Below are 15,737 nucleotides of genomic sequence, written 5' to 3'. Positions count from 1 at the left end.
CAAAGATCTAAGCAACGTTATTATGAGTTAGGGATAGAGCTCATAAAGTTTTAGCATGGCAATTGAAAACAGAACAAGCATTGAGAACTATCAATGCAGTGCGCAAAGATAACTAAATTACTTGTAAACCTCAGGAAATCAATGATCAATTGTTATCATTTTACCAGAAATTATATACTACTGAGGGAGTTCGAGATGATGGTGCTATTGAAGCTTTCTTGTCTGATTTAAATTTGCCAAGATTGGAGGAAGATGATGTGAGGAAACCATACTCTCCTTTTACTTATTTAGAGATAAAGGACGTTATTCAACAAATCCCCAATGGGAAGTCTCCAGGAGATGATGGATTTACTGTTGAATTTTATAAGGTTTTTTATGAGGACTTGTCTCCTTTATTTAAGAATGTCTTTCAACAAGTGACTCAGGAATAAGCTTGACCAGATTTGAGTGTTTGAGTTCAATAATAACGGTTATACCAAAAAAAGACAGAGATCCTTTGAATGTAACTTCATATAGACCAATTTCTTTATTGAATATAGATTTTAAAATAATAGCGAAAGTACTGGTAAAAAGACTTGCTAAGTATTTGCCTCAATTGGTACATACAGATCAGGCTGGTTTTATTAAAAGTAGGTATGCTTCTGATAATATTCTAAGAGTTATTTTGTTGATCAATGCATCACGTCAGCAGCTCAACCTACCAATGGTGGTTGATTTAGATGCTGAAAAAGCCTTTGATCGGGTCGAATGGAATTTTTTATTTAAGGTGTTAGAGAAATTTAAATTTGGACCCTTTTTTACTGGTTGGGTTAAGGCTCTATATAATAATTCAGTTGCTAAGGTGGCTACAAATGGTCAAACGACTTCGTTATTTAAACTATTGCATTCAACTCGTCAAGGTTGTCCTTTGTCGCCAGCTCTATTTGCATTGGTCATTGAACCATTAGCTCAAGCTATAAGGCAGAACGAGAATATTAGAAGTATAAAAATAGCGGAAGATGAATATAAGATTAATTTATTTGCTGATGATGTTTTGATATATTTAACTATTCTGGAACATTCTTTAATTCATTTGCAGGAATGTTTAGAACAATATGGTGTATTGTCAGGATATAAAGTGAATTGGGATAAAAGTAAAATATTCTGATGCAAATTATGATTTGTGTGGACAAATTACTAAACTTTGTTGGACTGATAAAGTTAAATACTTGGGTATAATGATTGATGTAAATATTCAATCTTTAGATAAATTAAATTATGTACCATTAATGAGAAAAATTAAGGCTGATTTGATTAAATGGAAGGATTTACCTTTGTCATTAATAGGTCCAGTAAATTGTATTAAGATTAACATTTTTCAGTTGATTCCTTGTTTACTTGCTAAATCTTTTTTCCAAGATTTAAATCAAGTAGTACGAGAGTTTTTATGGAGGGGGAAGTTAGCTAGAGTAGCATTACATAAATTGACTTGGAAATATGCTCTGGGAGGTTTACAACTGCCTCATTTTCAAAATTATTATGAAGCTGCCCAATTAAGATTTATTAATCGTATGTTGGATATTTCGTATCCTCCTACTTGTGCTAGGGTAAAATTGGCTAGTATTTCAGAATCTTACCCACATTACTTTATATTTAAGTGGAATCCTATTTTATTACAGGGGTATAATGTACCAATTTTAAAACATTTGTTAGAGATTTGGACTAAAAGGAATTTATTGATAGGTATGAAAGGTAAATTATCGGTCCAGGCTCCAATATATCAAAATAAATTGATTCCTTTTTCGCTGAATAATAGATTTTTAAAAGATAAGGGAATAAAATTATTGCGAGATTGTTTTGAAGAAGGCAAATTTTTATCTTTTAATCAACTTAGAGAGAAATTTGGAATTTCAGTGAATTCTTTATTTGTATATTATCAGCTTAGAGCATTAGTGAAGGATCATTTCGGAAGATAGATGAAAATTCCTAAGTTAACGAAATTTGAGTTCTTGATTTCTCATTCATTAAATAAGGGTTTTATTTCTGAGATGTACACATTGTTGCAAGATACAATGGATAAAATAAATTTAGATAAATCTAGGACCAAATGGGAAAGTGATTTAATTTGTCATATTGATCAGGCTGATTGGGAGATTATGTGTCATGATGGAGTGGCTAAATTGCTTAATGTAAGATATAGTATGGTTAATTATAACTTTTGACCCCTGCAAAATTGAAAAAATATGGATTTAGTAATTCAGAAGTGTGTTTTAGATGTGGAGTATGTGTAGGAACATTTTTACATTCAGTTTGGTTTTGTGATAAGGTTCAACCATTTTGGCAAAGAATTAGGGAATTTCTTCAAAAATTGTTTAAGATTAAATTTTTATTAGATCCCAAAATTTTCCTGTTGGGTTGTACTGCCCTACTTACTGATTTGGGGTTGGATAAGTTTCCGATAGCTTTACTTCATCTAGCACTGGCAGTAGCATGTAAATGCATGGCTATTTCATGGAAGGTTGAGGTGGAGGTGAATATAACTCATTGGCAATAATGAGTTGAAATCTTGTATTTATATGAAGAAAATAACATACAGTTTGTATGTTAATTATGATTTTTTTATTAAGATGTGGTCGCCTTATTTGAATTGTTTGTGTTTAGTAATATCTTAAAGGGTTGTATTAGTTTTTTTTATTGCTCTTTGTATGCTCCCCTTGCTGGGTTTGCTGAGGATGGGTGGGGAGGGGGGAGGGGGGAGGGGTAGTTGTCGTTTGTTTGTTTTCTATATTACGTATTTTGTGTAAGTTTTTAAAAATAATTTAAATAAAGTTGGAAAAAAAAGGATCAGTGTGGGTACAGTGTGTGCAAAGTCTCAAAGAATATTTCTCATCTGTACTAACTGCGGGGAAGGACAAGGAAGCTAGTGAGAGGTGTAGATGTTTCCTATGGTAGGGGTGTCTAAAGCAAAAACAAATGCTTAAGTTGAGAATAAAGGGGATTGAAGGAAATATTTTTCTACAAATGTGAGTTTATTTCTGGAATGAATTGCCAGAGGCAGTGGGAGAGGCGGGAACAGTAACATCCTGAGGGATCCTGGTAAGTACTTGAATGAGCAAAGTGTGTGGAAAGAGTTCAGGCAAATGGGATTAAATCTATTCATTCAGCACTTACTACAGGATCCCTCTCCTCGCCTCTTGGCTTTCCACAGGGACTGCCCCCCCCCCCCCACCGCAATTCCCTTGTGCGCTCATCCCTCCACACCCAGCACTTTCCCCTGTGCCTGCAGGAGGTGCAACCCTTGCGCCCACAACTCTTCCCTCACCATGGTCCGGGGACCCAAAAAGCCCTTTCAAATGAAGCAACATTTCACTTGTACATCCGGAGGCCTTATTTACTGCATCCTTTGTGCCCTTCTTGATCTCAGAGAGACCGGTCACAGACTGGGAGATCACTTCACTCAGTACCACTGCTCCGTTCGCAATCACAGCGACCTTCCAGTGTCTAACCATTTCAATTCTGAGTCACACTCCCACATTCACTTGTCTGTCATTGGCCTTGTGTACTATCCCACCCTGACCACCCGCAGATTGGAGGAACACCACATCTTTTCCCGTCTGGGCACCCTCCAGCCTGATGGCATTAACATTGACTTTACTGTTTTCCTTCTTTCCCCCTTTTCCTGTATTTCCAGTTCTTCTACCCACCCAGCCCGTCCCTCCTCCCCCTCATTCCTGCAGTCCCCTCCCTCCTTTCTCCACCTATCATCTCCTGCCTTTGCCCCACCCCTTTTGTTCAGATGCCTGCAGGCATTTTCTCATACGTTGCTGAAGAGCTCAAACCCGAAAGGTGGGTTCTGTATCTTTACCATTGCTATATAAAGGACACTGTTTGACCTGCTGAGCTTCTCCAACATGGTGTGTTTTTTTTTTACTTCAACCACAGTGTTTTTCTTTTGCCTGCTTTTTGTTCAGACCTTGATGAAGGGCCTCAGGCCTGAAATGTTGGTAATACCCCTTTGCTTCCCTCAGATGCCGTGTGACCTGCCAAGTTTCTCCAGCATTTTGGGCACTGTAAGGTAAAACATCATGAGATGGGAATGTGTAAGGAGTTACCCTGTGCAGGGCTGTAACAAGATGTGAATGCATCCTTGTACTTACAAGATAAGAGAGACATTGATGGATTGAGAGGCAGGAAGCTAGCAGGGAAAGGATAGCAACAGTTTTAGTCATTGGACAAGTAATGATATGATGATGTTCTAAGCACGTATCCAAGGGTATAAAAAAATCACCATTTTGCTGATAACGGCAGAATGCATTCTCCGACTAACATTGTTAGTTGCAAGTGTTACAATCCGGTAATAAAGAACAAAGAACCCTGATTTCGACTCAGTCTGGTGTTTGTCTCACTCATTCATGAACAAAGCAGACCTAACAGCACTGAACGACAATCGCAATGTCTGCAGACCTTCCTGCTTAAGAAGGATTAAATTTAGATTGGTATGAAGCTGGTATGATTAAATTTAGATTGGTATGGTTGTCATGGGAACGATGGGTCACAAGGCCTGTTTTCCTGCTGTGCAACTCCATGACTCCTGTATTCTGTGGATTTTAATGTTCTGAGGAAGGTCATCCTTGAAGATGTGAGACTCTTATCCAGAAACTAATGAGCTGAAGGCACACATTTAAATTCTACCAGTTACCGGACAATTTAATTTGGGTTGTAAGATAAAAGTTATCTATAAAGAACACATTAGAGCTGGTGACTGAGCAAGTCACTCTGTTCAAACCATGAACAAAAATTCAACATTGAACTTCAATTGTCTTAAGGATTTAACAAGAATTCATTGAAACGTAACAAAATATATTTTCTTAACTGTGTTGATTCTGACTTGAACGTTTTAGTGATGAGTAGCCCCCACCACTAGATTATGGAGATTATCATAGAATCACAATGCCATGTATCCTTACATACACCTTCAACTTGAAAATTATAATTTTACAAAACAACTCTCTTGTGAAGGGATACATAACAAGCATCGACATCCATTATCTTCAGATTGTGACACTTCCTGCCAAATGATAGGTTTACAGTTCTGTGAAAAGTCCCTTGGGAGAGATAGATATAATGTCAAAAGTAAAGGATTCCACAGTAAGGTATCTGTTTTTGTTTGTAGATGCCACATATGGGAGAATGGATAGAGTGCCAACCTAATACATTGAATTGCCCTGAACGCTATCGAGCTGCTTTCATCTATACAAATGCAGGGATCTCCATCACACTCCGGACCTGTAGTTTGTAATTGATAGAAAGGTTTTAGGATGTCAGTAAGTCATTCACAAGCAATAGGATATTCTGCTTATAGACTGCATGTGTAGTGATAGTATATTTTGATGGGTCCACTTAAGTTAGACAGGAAAGTGTGAAGATGTTGGGATTGTAGAGGAATACACAAAAGTGCCAGAGAAACTCAGTAAGTCATGGAACATCTATAGGAAGTAAAGGGTAACCAATGTTTCAGATTTGAACCCTTCAAGGTATGAACAAAAAGTGAGGAGGTCCGTAAATAAAAAGGTGGGGAGAGTCGGAGAAAGGGGTATGGAGAGGAACACAGGCTAACAGGTAAGAGGTGAATTTCGGTGGGAGGATAGAAGAGAAAAAAATCTGAGTAATAGGGGAGGGGGTAGCTCTCTGAATGGAGAGGGAAGGACGTGAGGAGCTGCAGGAAAGGAAGCAGAGGCATATGGAAAGAGAGAGATTGCGGGGGGCGGGGGTGTTTAATGGAAATTCAAGAAGTCAATGTTAACGTTGTTTGGTTGGAGAGTGCCCAGATGGAATATTAGACATGAGGTTTCAGCTTCCTAATGATCTAAATTATGATAATATTAAGGAACGTAATGGGGAGGTCGTCGACTTCTCCAAATGGAGACAGCCTCAATCAATAGCTAATGTACATGTTAAACATCATGAAGGTATTAGGTAGATTAAAATAATGAATTGAAAATCAGTGGAAACAACAGGCAGAGCCAGCGACTGTTTGTAGGGAGTTTATACGTACTCCCTGTGTCTGTGTGGGTTTCTTCCAGGTGCTCCGGTTTTCTCCTAACCTTCAAAAATGTATGGAGGTTGTAGGTGAATTGGGTATAATTGGGTGGTATGGGTTCATGGGCCGGTTACTGTTCTGTTTGTCTAAATTTGGACTATTTGTTAAAAGAACTATTTAAAATAAGCTATTGAGTATTTATCTTGATTACTGAACAGATCAGCTGGCACAACGAGTGGAGCTGCAAATTCACAACTCTGTGGAGAAATGGCTTCATATCTGGCCCCTGATGCTGTCTGTATTGAGGTTGCAATGTTCTCCCAGGCACTCTGGTTTCCGCTCACTTCCCAAAAACGTGTGTTGGTAGTTATTTGACAACTGTAAATTGTTGCTGGGCGAACAGAAGAATTAGCCAGGAATAGCTGGGAATGAAGGGAGATTGATGGTCTGCGTGTCTCCAGTGGGTCAAAGGGCCTATTTCCATATTATGTGACTCCACAAATCTTGTTATATTTGCTGTTCATTTTCAGAAAATTAACACAAAATACTCTCATTAAAATTGTCCTTTTGAATTCCACAAAATAAAGTTAATCAGAATTTTTAAGTCAGATCAAATTGAAAATTTACATCTTCAGTTGACAGATGTTTAAAATTATTTTTTTGTGTGTGTGGTCTGTTTATATTTTAGGTTTTTTGCATTCTTCCCTCAATGAAATGCAAGTACTTTTAAAAATAGCATGTTTTTTGATGATCTTACTAAGCAGACTTGCAATTGAAACAGAGTTTATGATCTTTAAGATGATTCTGTTCTCGGGATTGCCCTTGCACTCAGGCCACTGGAATGAAATTAAAATCACAGTCATACTGCACAGACTCACACAACTCATTCATGTTGGCTAAGCTTGCGTTCTAAGCAAATTCCATTTGCCTTCATTTGGTTCATATAATTTTTGTCCCTTCCTTTCCACATATTGATCCTTTGAACATTGTAACTACCTGCTTCTTGAGCTTCCTCTGGCAACTCTTTCCCCGGGGAAAACCCACGCAGACAAGGGGAGAACGTACAAACTCCTTAAAGGCAGCACGGGATTTGAACCCCGCTCCTGATCCTTGGCACTGTAAAGGCGTTGCGTTAACCGCTATGGCAACCATCTTGCCTTTACACCATCAATTTTGGTGTCATGTGCAAATGACAGTGTTGTCTACACTGTCATGTTAGTATCGGTAAAAACAGCAGTGGACCCAGCACTGAGTCCTGTGGCACAGCACTGGATGGAAACTGCTATAAGGATCACTGACTAATCTGCTCCATTTTCTTTAGCATGGTCCAGTTAAGAAAATCAACCATGAAGGTTTCCAGAGACTGGAGGAGAGCTCTTCTCAGATAACCTGATAACCTTCAAACAACAGATGCCACAAAGTCTCCACAGAGCCCGGAGTGCCCTGAACTCTACCATAATTAGGACCTGACAGGAACAGCATCTCTTAGCTTCACTTCTAGAAAATATCAGCATTGGTCTGATTAGAATGATCACGAGATCCGAAGGCATTGAAGCATAATTGAAAGATGGTCTGGATTGAAATTTAAAGAAAAACAGCTCTTCTAGCATTTGAAGGCTGAAGTCCAACAGAAAATGCACAAATTAAAGAACAGATAATGGCTGGAAATAGAAGAGGAAGTTCAGCAACTCACTGATAACTAATGACACACATGCTTTCACATACTGGCAAGTTCATTCAAGGACCAAACTCTCAAGGTCCCTCTCTACTAAGAGGCAAAAGTAAAAAGAGCTTTTCATGAATTTTGGAGCGGCACGGTTAGCGCAACACTGTTACAGTGCCAGCAACTCGGGTTCAAATCCAGCACTGTCTGTGAGGAGTTTGTACATGCGTGGATTTCCTCCGAGCACTCCAGTTTCCTCCTACCCTTCAAAATGCATCGGGGCTTGTTGGTTAATTGGTATATTTAAGCTTCACAGGCTTATGGGCTGCAAGTGCCGGTTACCGTGCTGCATGTCTAAAAGGCAAAACAACTTGCTTGTAGTTGAATGGCAGTTTGAAGGAGCATTTTAAAAAGCTCCTCAATTCTGACTCTGTACTATATACACATATGCCCTTAGCTCCACACCTCAGCAAACTACATGCTCCAGCCTTGTCAGATGCTGGAGACCCCAGAAACACTAATTCTGAACATCTTCAAGACTCAAGTCTGATTGTGATAGTGACAGAGAATCTCCCTGTTACCTGGCACAGGGAATGTCCCCATCAAGTTCCTCCTCAATTTGGATTCTGTTCATCCAGAGATACAATGGTCATGATTTGATCATGCATTCATTCGAGAGTCGCATCGACCATTATATTGCTGCTCTTTTGACATTACAGAAGCCTTTGTCTCTATCAGTTGAGATAAACCATACAGCATCCTTGTTAACAAAATAAAATTTAAAAAAGAACTACAGACAGTGGAAATCTGAAATAAAATTGGATATTTTGAAATACTTGGCAAGTCAGACAATATCCATGGAAAGAGAACTATATTTAACATAAGGGTCAATGACCCTTCCTTAAACTGAAAAGAAATCGAATTAGTTTTAAGTTGTGGTGAGGGGGCCAGAGAAATGTGCAAAGTGAATATCGCGAGGATAGCGTGAGGCCAGGGTTACCATGGTGATAGTTTGCTGATGGTTGATATGAGAATGAGAGCAAATAGCAAGAGAAAACACAAAAAAACGTGTAAAAGCAACACATTTTTATGTTCCTTCATCTATGCTTATTCTTTCTCTAACCTGAAATGTTAACCCTGCTCCTCTCTTCACTATCCTTGATCCTTGCTTGATCTGCTGAGTGTTTTGAGCATTTTGTTTTTCTTTGAGGATCCATCTCTAAATTAAAATATCTGCAGACACGAGTCTTCGTCCCAATTTTCTACATTAAGGCCCACAAGCAGACGGATGTCAAACTAAGATGCCCCATTGCCCCAGCACTTCTTACAATCCTTTTTACTACAACATTGAATCTCACCTCCATTAAGCTTCCCAATGAAATGGAATTAATCTGCAGGAAAATATATAACTATTTAACCTCTGTCACTCACTCCAGAACCAAGGTTACTCCAACTTCAGTCACCTTGCTGTAACACACAGATAACAGTTGCATCCATTCATGAGGTAGATTGAACTCTGTCATCATCGACTCATTCCCTGAAGCATCTGAGACAATGGGACTCATACTGAAGCAACAGCAAGTCTTCCTCAATCTTCAAGGATTCTTTTGAAACCACAGAATTGCATTGAATGCAAGTTCTTGGTAACAATGTACATTATTTTAAAAAAAAGGTATTTTAATAAATTAGAAAAGAAGCAATTTTAAAAACCAGAGAAACACAGAAATATGCTGGAGGAACTCATCGGGCCAGGCAGCATCCCTAGAAAGTTTCTATCAATTTATCATCGATCTTTTGCATTCCATGATGTTGACTGATCTTGTGTGTTTCTCCAGTTCTCCAGCATCTCTCTGGTTTACCTCAGTTTAAATAAAACGTTTTCATCTTCCTGATGCTCACAGTGAAACTTGAACATTTACTATTTCTGATGAAAAGAACTTTGAAGGTTCCAGCATCTGCAGTCTTTGTGTGTGCGTTATTTTCACACACACAATTGTAATTCTTAGAAATCCCTCTGATTTCTTACAAACAGAAGATTTTAGAAGGATTTCCCTGTAACCTTTTATCTTTGTCTCGAATAAAAGATTCACATAATTTTTCTTTGACAGGTCATTAATTTTCTTCACAAATTTATATATTGGAAGTGGACATCTCTAGCAAGGTCAGCATGGAGCATGCTTTTATATAAATGCTAACCTTCACTCCTTCATTGTAGCTTTCAATTGGACTATTCAGGCTGGCGATACTCCCCCCGTGGCTTGGTGCTGCAGGCCGAGGTGGCTTCTTTGGTGGTGCTGCATGCTCTGCCGGGAAAAATAAGTAGATTAAAACATAACTCTCACTGCATTATTATGACTTTGAAGAATTAAAAATTAGATAAGTCTGAAAACATGTGTAATTAAGAATACATTTTCCAGATATGATATTGAATACCTCTGAAATGCTCCCTTCATCTACTCTATCATCGTTCTGGGAGGAGGCCCTAGTTTAATAAGCAATAGCCACTTCAATTGCATCTGGGCACCCTAGCAGCTTTTAGGCAACTACAACAACAAGCTATAAATGTCATTTTGATTCTCAGGTAAAACACACAGATCTTAGGGGCGGCACAGTTAGCACAACGCGATTACGGCGCCAGTGACCTAGGCGCGAATCCAGCGCTGTCTGTGAGGAGTTTGTATGTTCTCCCTGTGTCAGCGTGGGTTTCCTCTGGGTGCTCCGGTTTCCTCCCACCCTTCAAACAAAAAATGAATGGGGGTTGTACATTAATTGGGATATTTGGGCCACACGGGCTCATAGGTCAGAAAGGCCTGTTACTGTGCTGTGTGCCTAAATTTAAAATAAAAGCTGGAATAGGTCATTTCTTCAATAAAACCTTAGACTGATCTTTTCCCTCAGTGTCGCTTCCCTACACGGACTACACACATTTTAAAATGAACTAATGTTCAAAAATGTATTGATTTTTGTCAAAGATATTTAGTGATTAAGCCTCCATAGCATTTCTGAGCAGAGTATCCAAAAGATTTATTATCAGTTAAGTCATTTCTTCTCATCCTTGCCTGCCCCTTCTTCTGATCCCTGTCTTTTTTTTTTCCAGAAACCCCCCCTCCAAGGAAAGAACATCTCTGCATTTAGTCAAGCCCTGAAAGAGTGCAGGATTCAAAACTGCTATTAAAAATTTCTTTCTAAATTCTCTTCTTATTTACTGAGCTTAACTGAAAGAGCTATTTCAGTTCTTACCTTGTTTACCTACAGGTTGATAGATGTGTTGATTACCAGTCTAAAGATAAAGAGAAAAAGAAAGTTTGAACATATAAGCTCTGCCACAGATACAGTCAAAGACCTGATTAGCCACAAGCATAAACAAAATTTAGTTTTTGATGTGTTAGAGTTTTTGTCAGTTCTTGATAAACAGGATTGAAAGTTGTTTTACAAATCACCACATTTTTTAAGAGGTGAGCAGCTTGCTTTTCACTGTAACTACTCTGACCAGATGAATCGTGTATGCCAGAAAGCAATGCAATGGATCCATTTGAAGTCACCCAAGGATGGTTGGCATAATGGTTAGCGCAACACCATTACAGCGCCAGCGATTGGGACCAGACTGGGGTTTGATTCCCATGTTGGCTGTAAGGAGTTTGTATGTTCTCCCTGTGTGGGTTTTCTCCAGTGGCTCCGGTTTCCTCCCACTATTCAAAACATACTGGGGATGTAGATTAATGCGGTGTAAATTGAGCAGTTACGGACACTTGGGCCAAAATGGCTTGTTGCAGTGCAGCATGTCTAAATTTTAAAAAATTAAAAAATATTCCAGGAAACTTTGGGCCTGGATCCCATAATTTGCCTGGGACAATGACCTGATATGTTATACTGCTAGTGGTACCCACGTTACATTATCAGGCTTTCTAAAAAATATTTTCTTAATTCTAGAAATCAAAAGATTTTGCAGAATACAATAAACATTACATATTCACTTACATTAAAAGTGTCGGAATTTTGAATTTGCTGAATGAAATTCTCATGGAGAATTTTTATTTAAGAAAATCGATTTCAGATTAACCATAATTCAACAGAAACATCAATTAAATTCAGTCAGTGCATTTGTTAATTCAAGCAAACCTCCCAAGTCAAACTCTTAAGTTTGAAAGAAGCCATCTGCTATTCAAAATACAAACAGGTTACAGCTTTCACACTATGGTCCCAGGCAAAAAAGTCAACTTGTGCCATTGTTAGAATGACTCAAAAACTTACTGGATCAAGAAGCCCGCCATCATCCCGATCAACGTTATTTCTCACAGATCTTGGATCAGGTTTCTGCAACAGAATTAAGAAAATAAATGGATTGAGGTATTCAGTTAAACTAAGCCTTTTTCACACATAAGCTGCAGAGAGCTTAAGAATAAAATGTAAATGCAAACAATTCAATTTACCAATTTTCCAACACAGGCCCTGAAAACTTCCATTAAGATAATATTTGTCAAGGAACGACAGAGCAGTTCTTTTGCTCTCCACACCAGAAATTACATACACTGGACCAGAATTACATGCATTAATTCCAATTTCCTGTCAGAGGAAGGCTTACATGTACTTGGCTCTGGCAATGCACACAAGCTTTCAAAATCAACTTAGAAAACACTGCACCAAGATCTTTTAAAAATAAACACAAAATGTATCAATACTTCACAAGCTCCTGTTTACTCCGACATGATGGTGGTGCTTTACTTAATTAATGTGGAATGATAAATTTCAAAAACCCAGTGAAAATCCTTTACAAAATAAATTCTGGATTATTTTTGTTGTCTGAAAAAGTCTGCGATCCATTTTGTCTCCTGCTTCATCCCCATGGGAACTTCAGTGCTTGTAATTTATTTACTGTGTTTTTATACATACTTTACATTTTTGGCTTGTGACAAATGTCTTTATTTGGATCAAAGATTTTTCCTCACTCAACCAAAAAAATGCTGACATGAACACAGGTTTGAAGAGGATATAAACTATGCACTCAGCAATAATACAAGTAGAGTAAGAAGTCTTTACGGCAGATTTGAAGTCACAAACAGATCAGTCGCAATTTTTTTTTGGAGGCCATTCATGGTGGGGTGGAGGGCAACTCATTGTGCATGCTCATATATTTGCATATTTTGGAAACTGCTTTACTTTATTAAAATCCATTAGATACCTTACATACCCAAGTCTAAAATGATTACCAAAGTTTCATTTCTATCCATTCTATCAAAACAAATGTAACATTCTGAGCAGGGAGAGAATCCTTAAAATCACTAAGGTGCAGGGGCTACACCATGTGAAGGACTTAGACAGACGTGTTTCGATCGAACTCTCCGTGAAGAGTATCAAAAAGACGGTTAAAATCTTAAAACTAAGATTTTTTTCACAAAAGAAATGGACAAAATAAGTACTAAGAAACAAAGACAGCTGAGAACAAAAATCAAGGAAGTTTCTACTCAGCCAGGAACATCGAGTGAAAGCCTGAAAGGGAGCGGCATAAGAGTGGGCTCAGGACTGGCGGACCCCAGCTGGGGAGGCGGGACAAGAACTAAATATTATCCTGAAAAAAAAATGGAAAACTTGAGCAATTGATTTGCAGGCATCGAAAATGTAAAGAGAGACATGACTGAAATTAAAGAAATCGTTGAAGACTTAATGGTAAGAATGAACCAAGCAGAAGTGGACTTGGTAAAAATAAAGCTAAAAGCTTTGGAAAAAAATGTGAAGAAATGAGAGTCAGACAGACAAGGTCTGCTGGATAAGACCGACCACATGGAGAATTTTAACAGACGAAATAATGTTCAAATTATCAGACTGAAAGGGGAGAGATCCAGTGAACTTCTTTGAAACATGGATCCCAAGAGTTCTGGGAGAAGACAAATTCAGAGAAAAATTACATATAAAATAAGGCTCATCGGACCCTGGAACCTAGGAGAGCCGGTGATCAGTGATCACAACTGATTTTTGAGTTATCGGGAACGGGAGACAATTCTGGAAGCAGCATATGAATACTCTAAGCAAAAATGGCTTGCCTGAGATTGACCATGAAAAAATGCTATTTTTTAAAAAGATTTTAGTCCTACTTGGATTAAGCAAAGGAAGGAGTTTGATGATGTAAAAGACAATTGCATTCAAAAAACTTGAAACATTAAATGATATACTCAGTTACTCTGAGGGTCGAAGTAGCAGAAGATAATCGGTGATTTTTTTCAAGACAAAGAATGAGGTGGAAAACTTCCTGCAAGGTTTATGAAAAGACTAAGGTTGCCAAAGGAGAAGACTATGAAGGACGTTTACAATGGGACTTAGTATAAGTTGAATTTTTAAAATCCGTCTTGTATTTATTGTTGAAAAGTAAATTTTATTGAAATGTTCATGGAGAGCTCAGAAAAGAGTGAAAACTTGGGTAAAATAGAAGCAAGGTGGAGACTCTGGTCTAAGGGGGAGAATGGCGGCCAGAGGGGAGTATCTATAAAAGATAACATTAAAGGAAGGGTTCTTCTTCTTTTTCAAAGGATTCCGCAGGCTTTTGGGGTTTCCTGTTTGCGTCACTGTCAGGGCAGCGACATTGCATATTTTTTATAAAGGGGAAGGATCACTATTATTTAAACAATATTCGTTTAGAAAAATCAATATGGATAGAAAAGCTAACATGGGAATGTAAACTGGGATGATTTCATCTTTTGGATTTTAAGAAGCATTATTTATAAGTACAATCAAGATTTTTTATCATTCTTCTTTAAAGAAGACAGTCTCCCCTCTTGGATCAGAATGGGACTGAATTCGATAAAAGAGGGGACAACAAACGACTTTATTTACAAGTGGAATGTTAAGTTAATAACAAAAAAGACAGATGTCCCTATATTAATATATATGATTAGAATATGGCAAGAAATAAATGAGTGTATTGTTAAAAAAAAAGCAGGTACATCATCAAGAACGTCATTATGTAAAAATATGTTGCCGCCTATGACTCTGGGTTACAAAATACTGAATCAAAGGAATAATATATATTATGTGGAGGGATCTCTGATGTCTTTTGAGCAATTAAAAAGTAAATATGGAGTAGCTAATGGGACCTTCTTTTGTTTTCTTCAGCTAAGATCATTCCTAAGAGAAAGATAGTGGCCAAGTTTGGTCCCACCTGAAATTAGTGAAATGGAAGGAGCAATTTGGCCGGGGAATACACCTACATTTATAATCAAGGTGTACTATGTTCTCCAGAATGAAAGTGCAAAGCCAGATTTACAGAGATCAAGAGAGAGATGGGAGTTGGATCTCGGTGTTGCAATAATGGAAAGATGTTGGTCTGAATGGTGTTTGGCTAGACTGATATCAATTATAAATGCAAGATATAGATTAGTGCAATAGAATTTTTTAAATACCAATTATATCTCACACCACAGAAGTTGCATAAATCAAAATCTGAAATATCGGAGATGTGTTTTAGGTGTGGGACAAAAATAGGAACGTTTTTACATGCTACGTGGTCGTGTGTGAAGGTGAGTCCTTTCTGGCAGGATATTACTGAAATATTAACTTTAACAGGGGTGGCCTTCACGGGCGACCTGGAGCTTTAACTTTTGGGCAACCTTATTGAAATAAGCAATAAATTAACTAAATTCCAAATTTCATTTGTTAAAATAGCCTTAACAGTGGCTAAGAAATGCACTGCAATTACTTAGAAATAAAACTCCCCTCTATGTATAGCACAAGGACTGCTGAGATGAACAGTTACATATCTATGGAAAAAAAATTACATACAACTTAAAGAACAAAAATGACATATTTATCAAGATATGGCAGCCATATTTGGATCATATAGGGGCCCAATTATAACTCCAATATTAAAAGGACAATAATAAATGCTGCTGGAGTATAAATGCAAGTGACTTCCCCATAGAATTTTAATGGTCAATTTAAATGTGAGCCTTGATGGTGTGTATGTAATTTGATATTGGAGAATTTACTATATATATTTATGGAAAACAAACCTAAATCACTGAGGTGCAAATCAAATTGGTATTTTTGCTTTATTTGAATGATAAA

General features: G+C 37.8%; 1 protein-coding gene across 12 annotated transcripts in view; it reads right to left on the bottom strand.

Moving 5' to 3' along the window:
* Positions 1-15,737, bottom strand: part of LOC138755765 (focal adhesion kinase 1) — a 457,595-nt gene that overhangs the window by 17,500 nt on the left and 424,358 nt on the right. For all 12 annotated transcript variants that reach the window (XM_069922333.1, XM_069922329.1, XM_069922332.1 and 9 more), the window contains 3 exons: positions 11,934-11,996; positions 10,923-10,962; positions 9,879-9,985 (listed from right to left, as the gene is read on the bottom strand). In XM_069922333.1, coding sequence (XP_069778434.1) covers positions 9,879-9,985; positions 10,923-10,962; positions 11,934-11,996 — 210 coding nt within the window. The remainder of the gene's footprint in view (positions 1-9,878; positions 9,986-10,922; positions 10,963-11,933; positions 11,997-15,737) is intronic.

The sequence above is a fragment of the Narcine bancroftii genome, chromosome 2, assembly GCF_036971445.1.
Source record: "Narcine bancroftii isolate sNarBan1 chromosome 2, sNarBan1.hap1, whole genome shotgun sequence".
Taxonomy (NCBI): Eukaryota; Metazoa; Chordata; class Chondrichthyes; order Torpediniformes; family Narcinidae; genus Narcine; species Narcine bancroftii.
The sequence above is the reverse complement of the archived record's forward strand: the minus strand, read 5'-3'. Positions and strand labels throughout refer to the sequence as shown.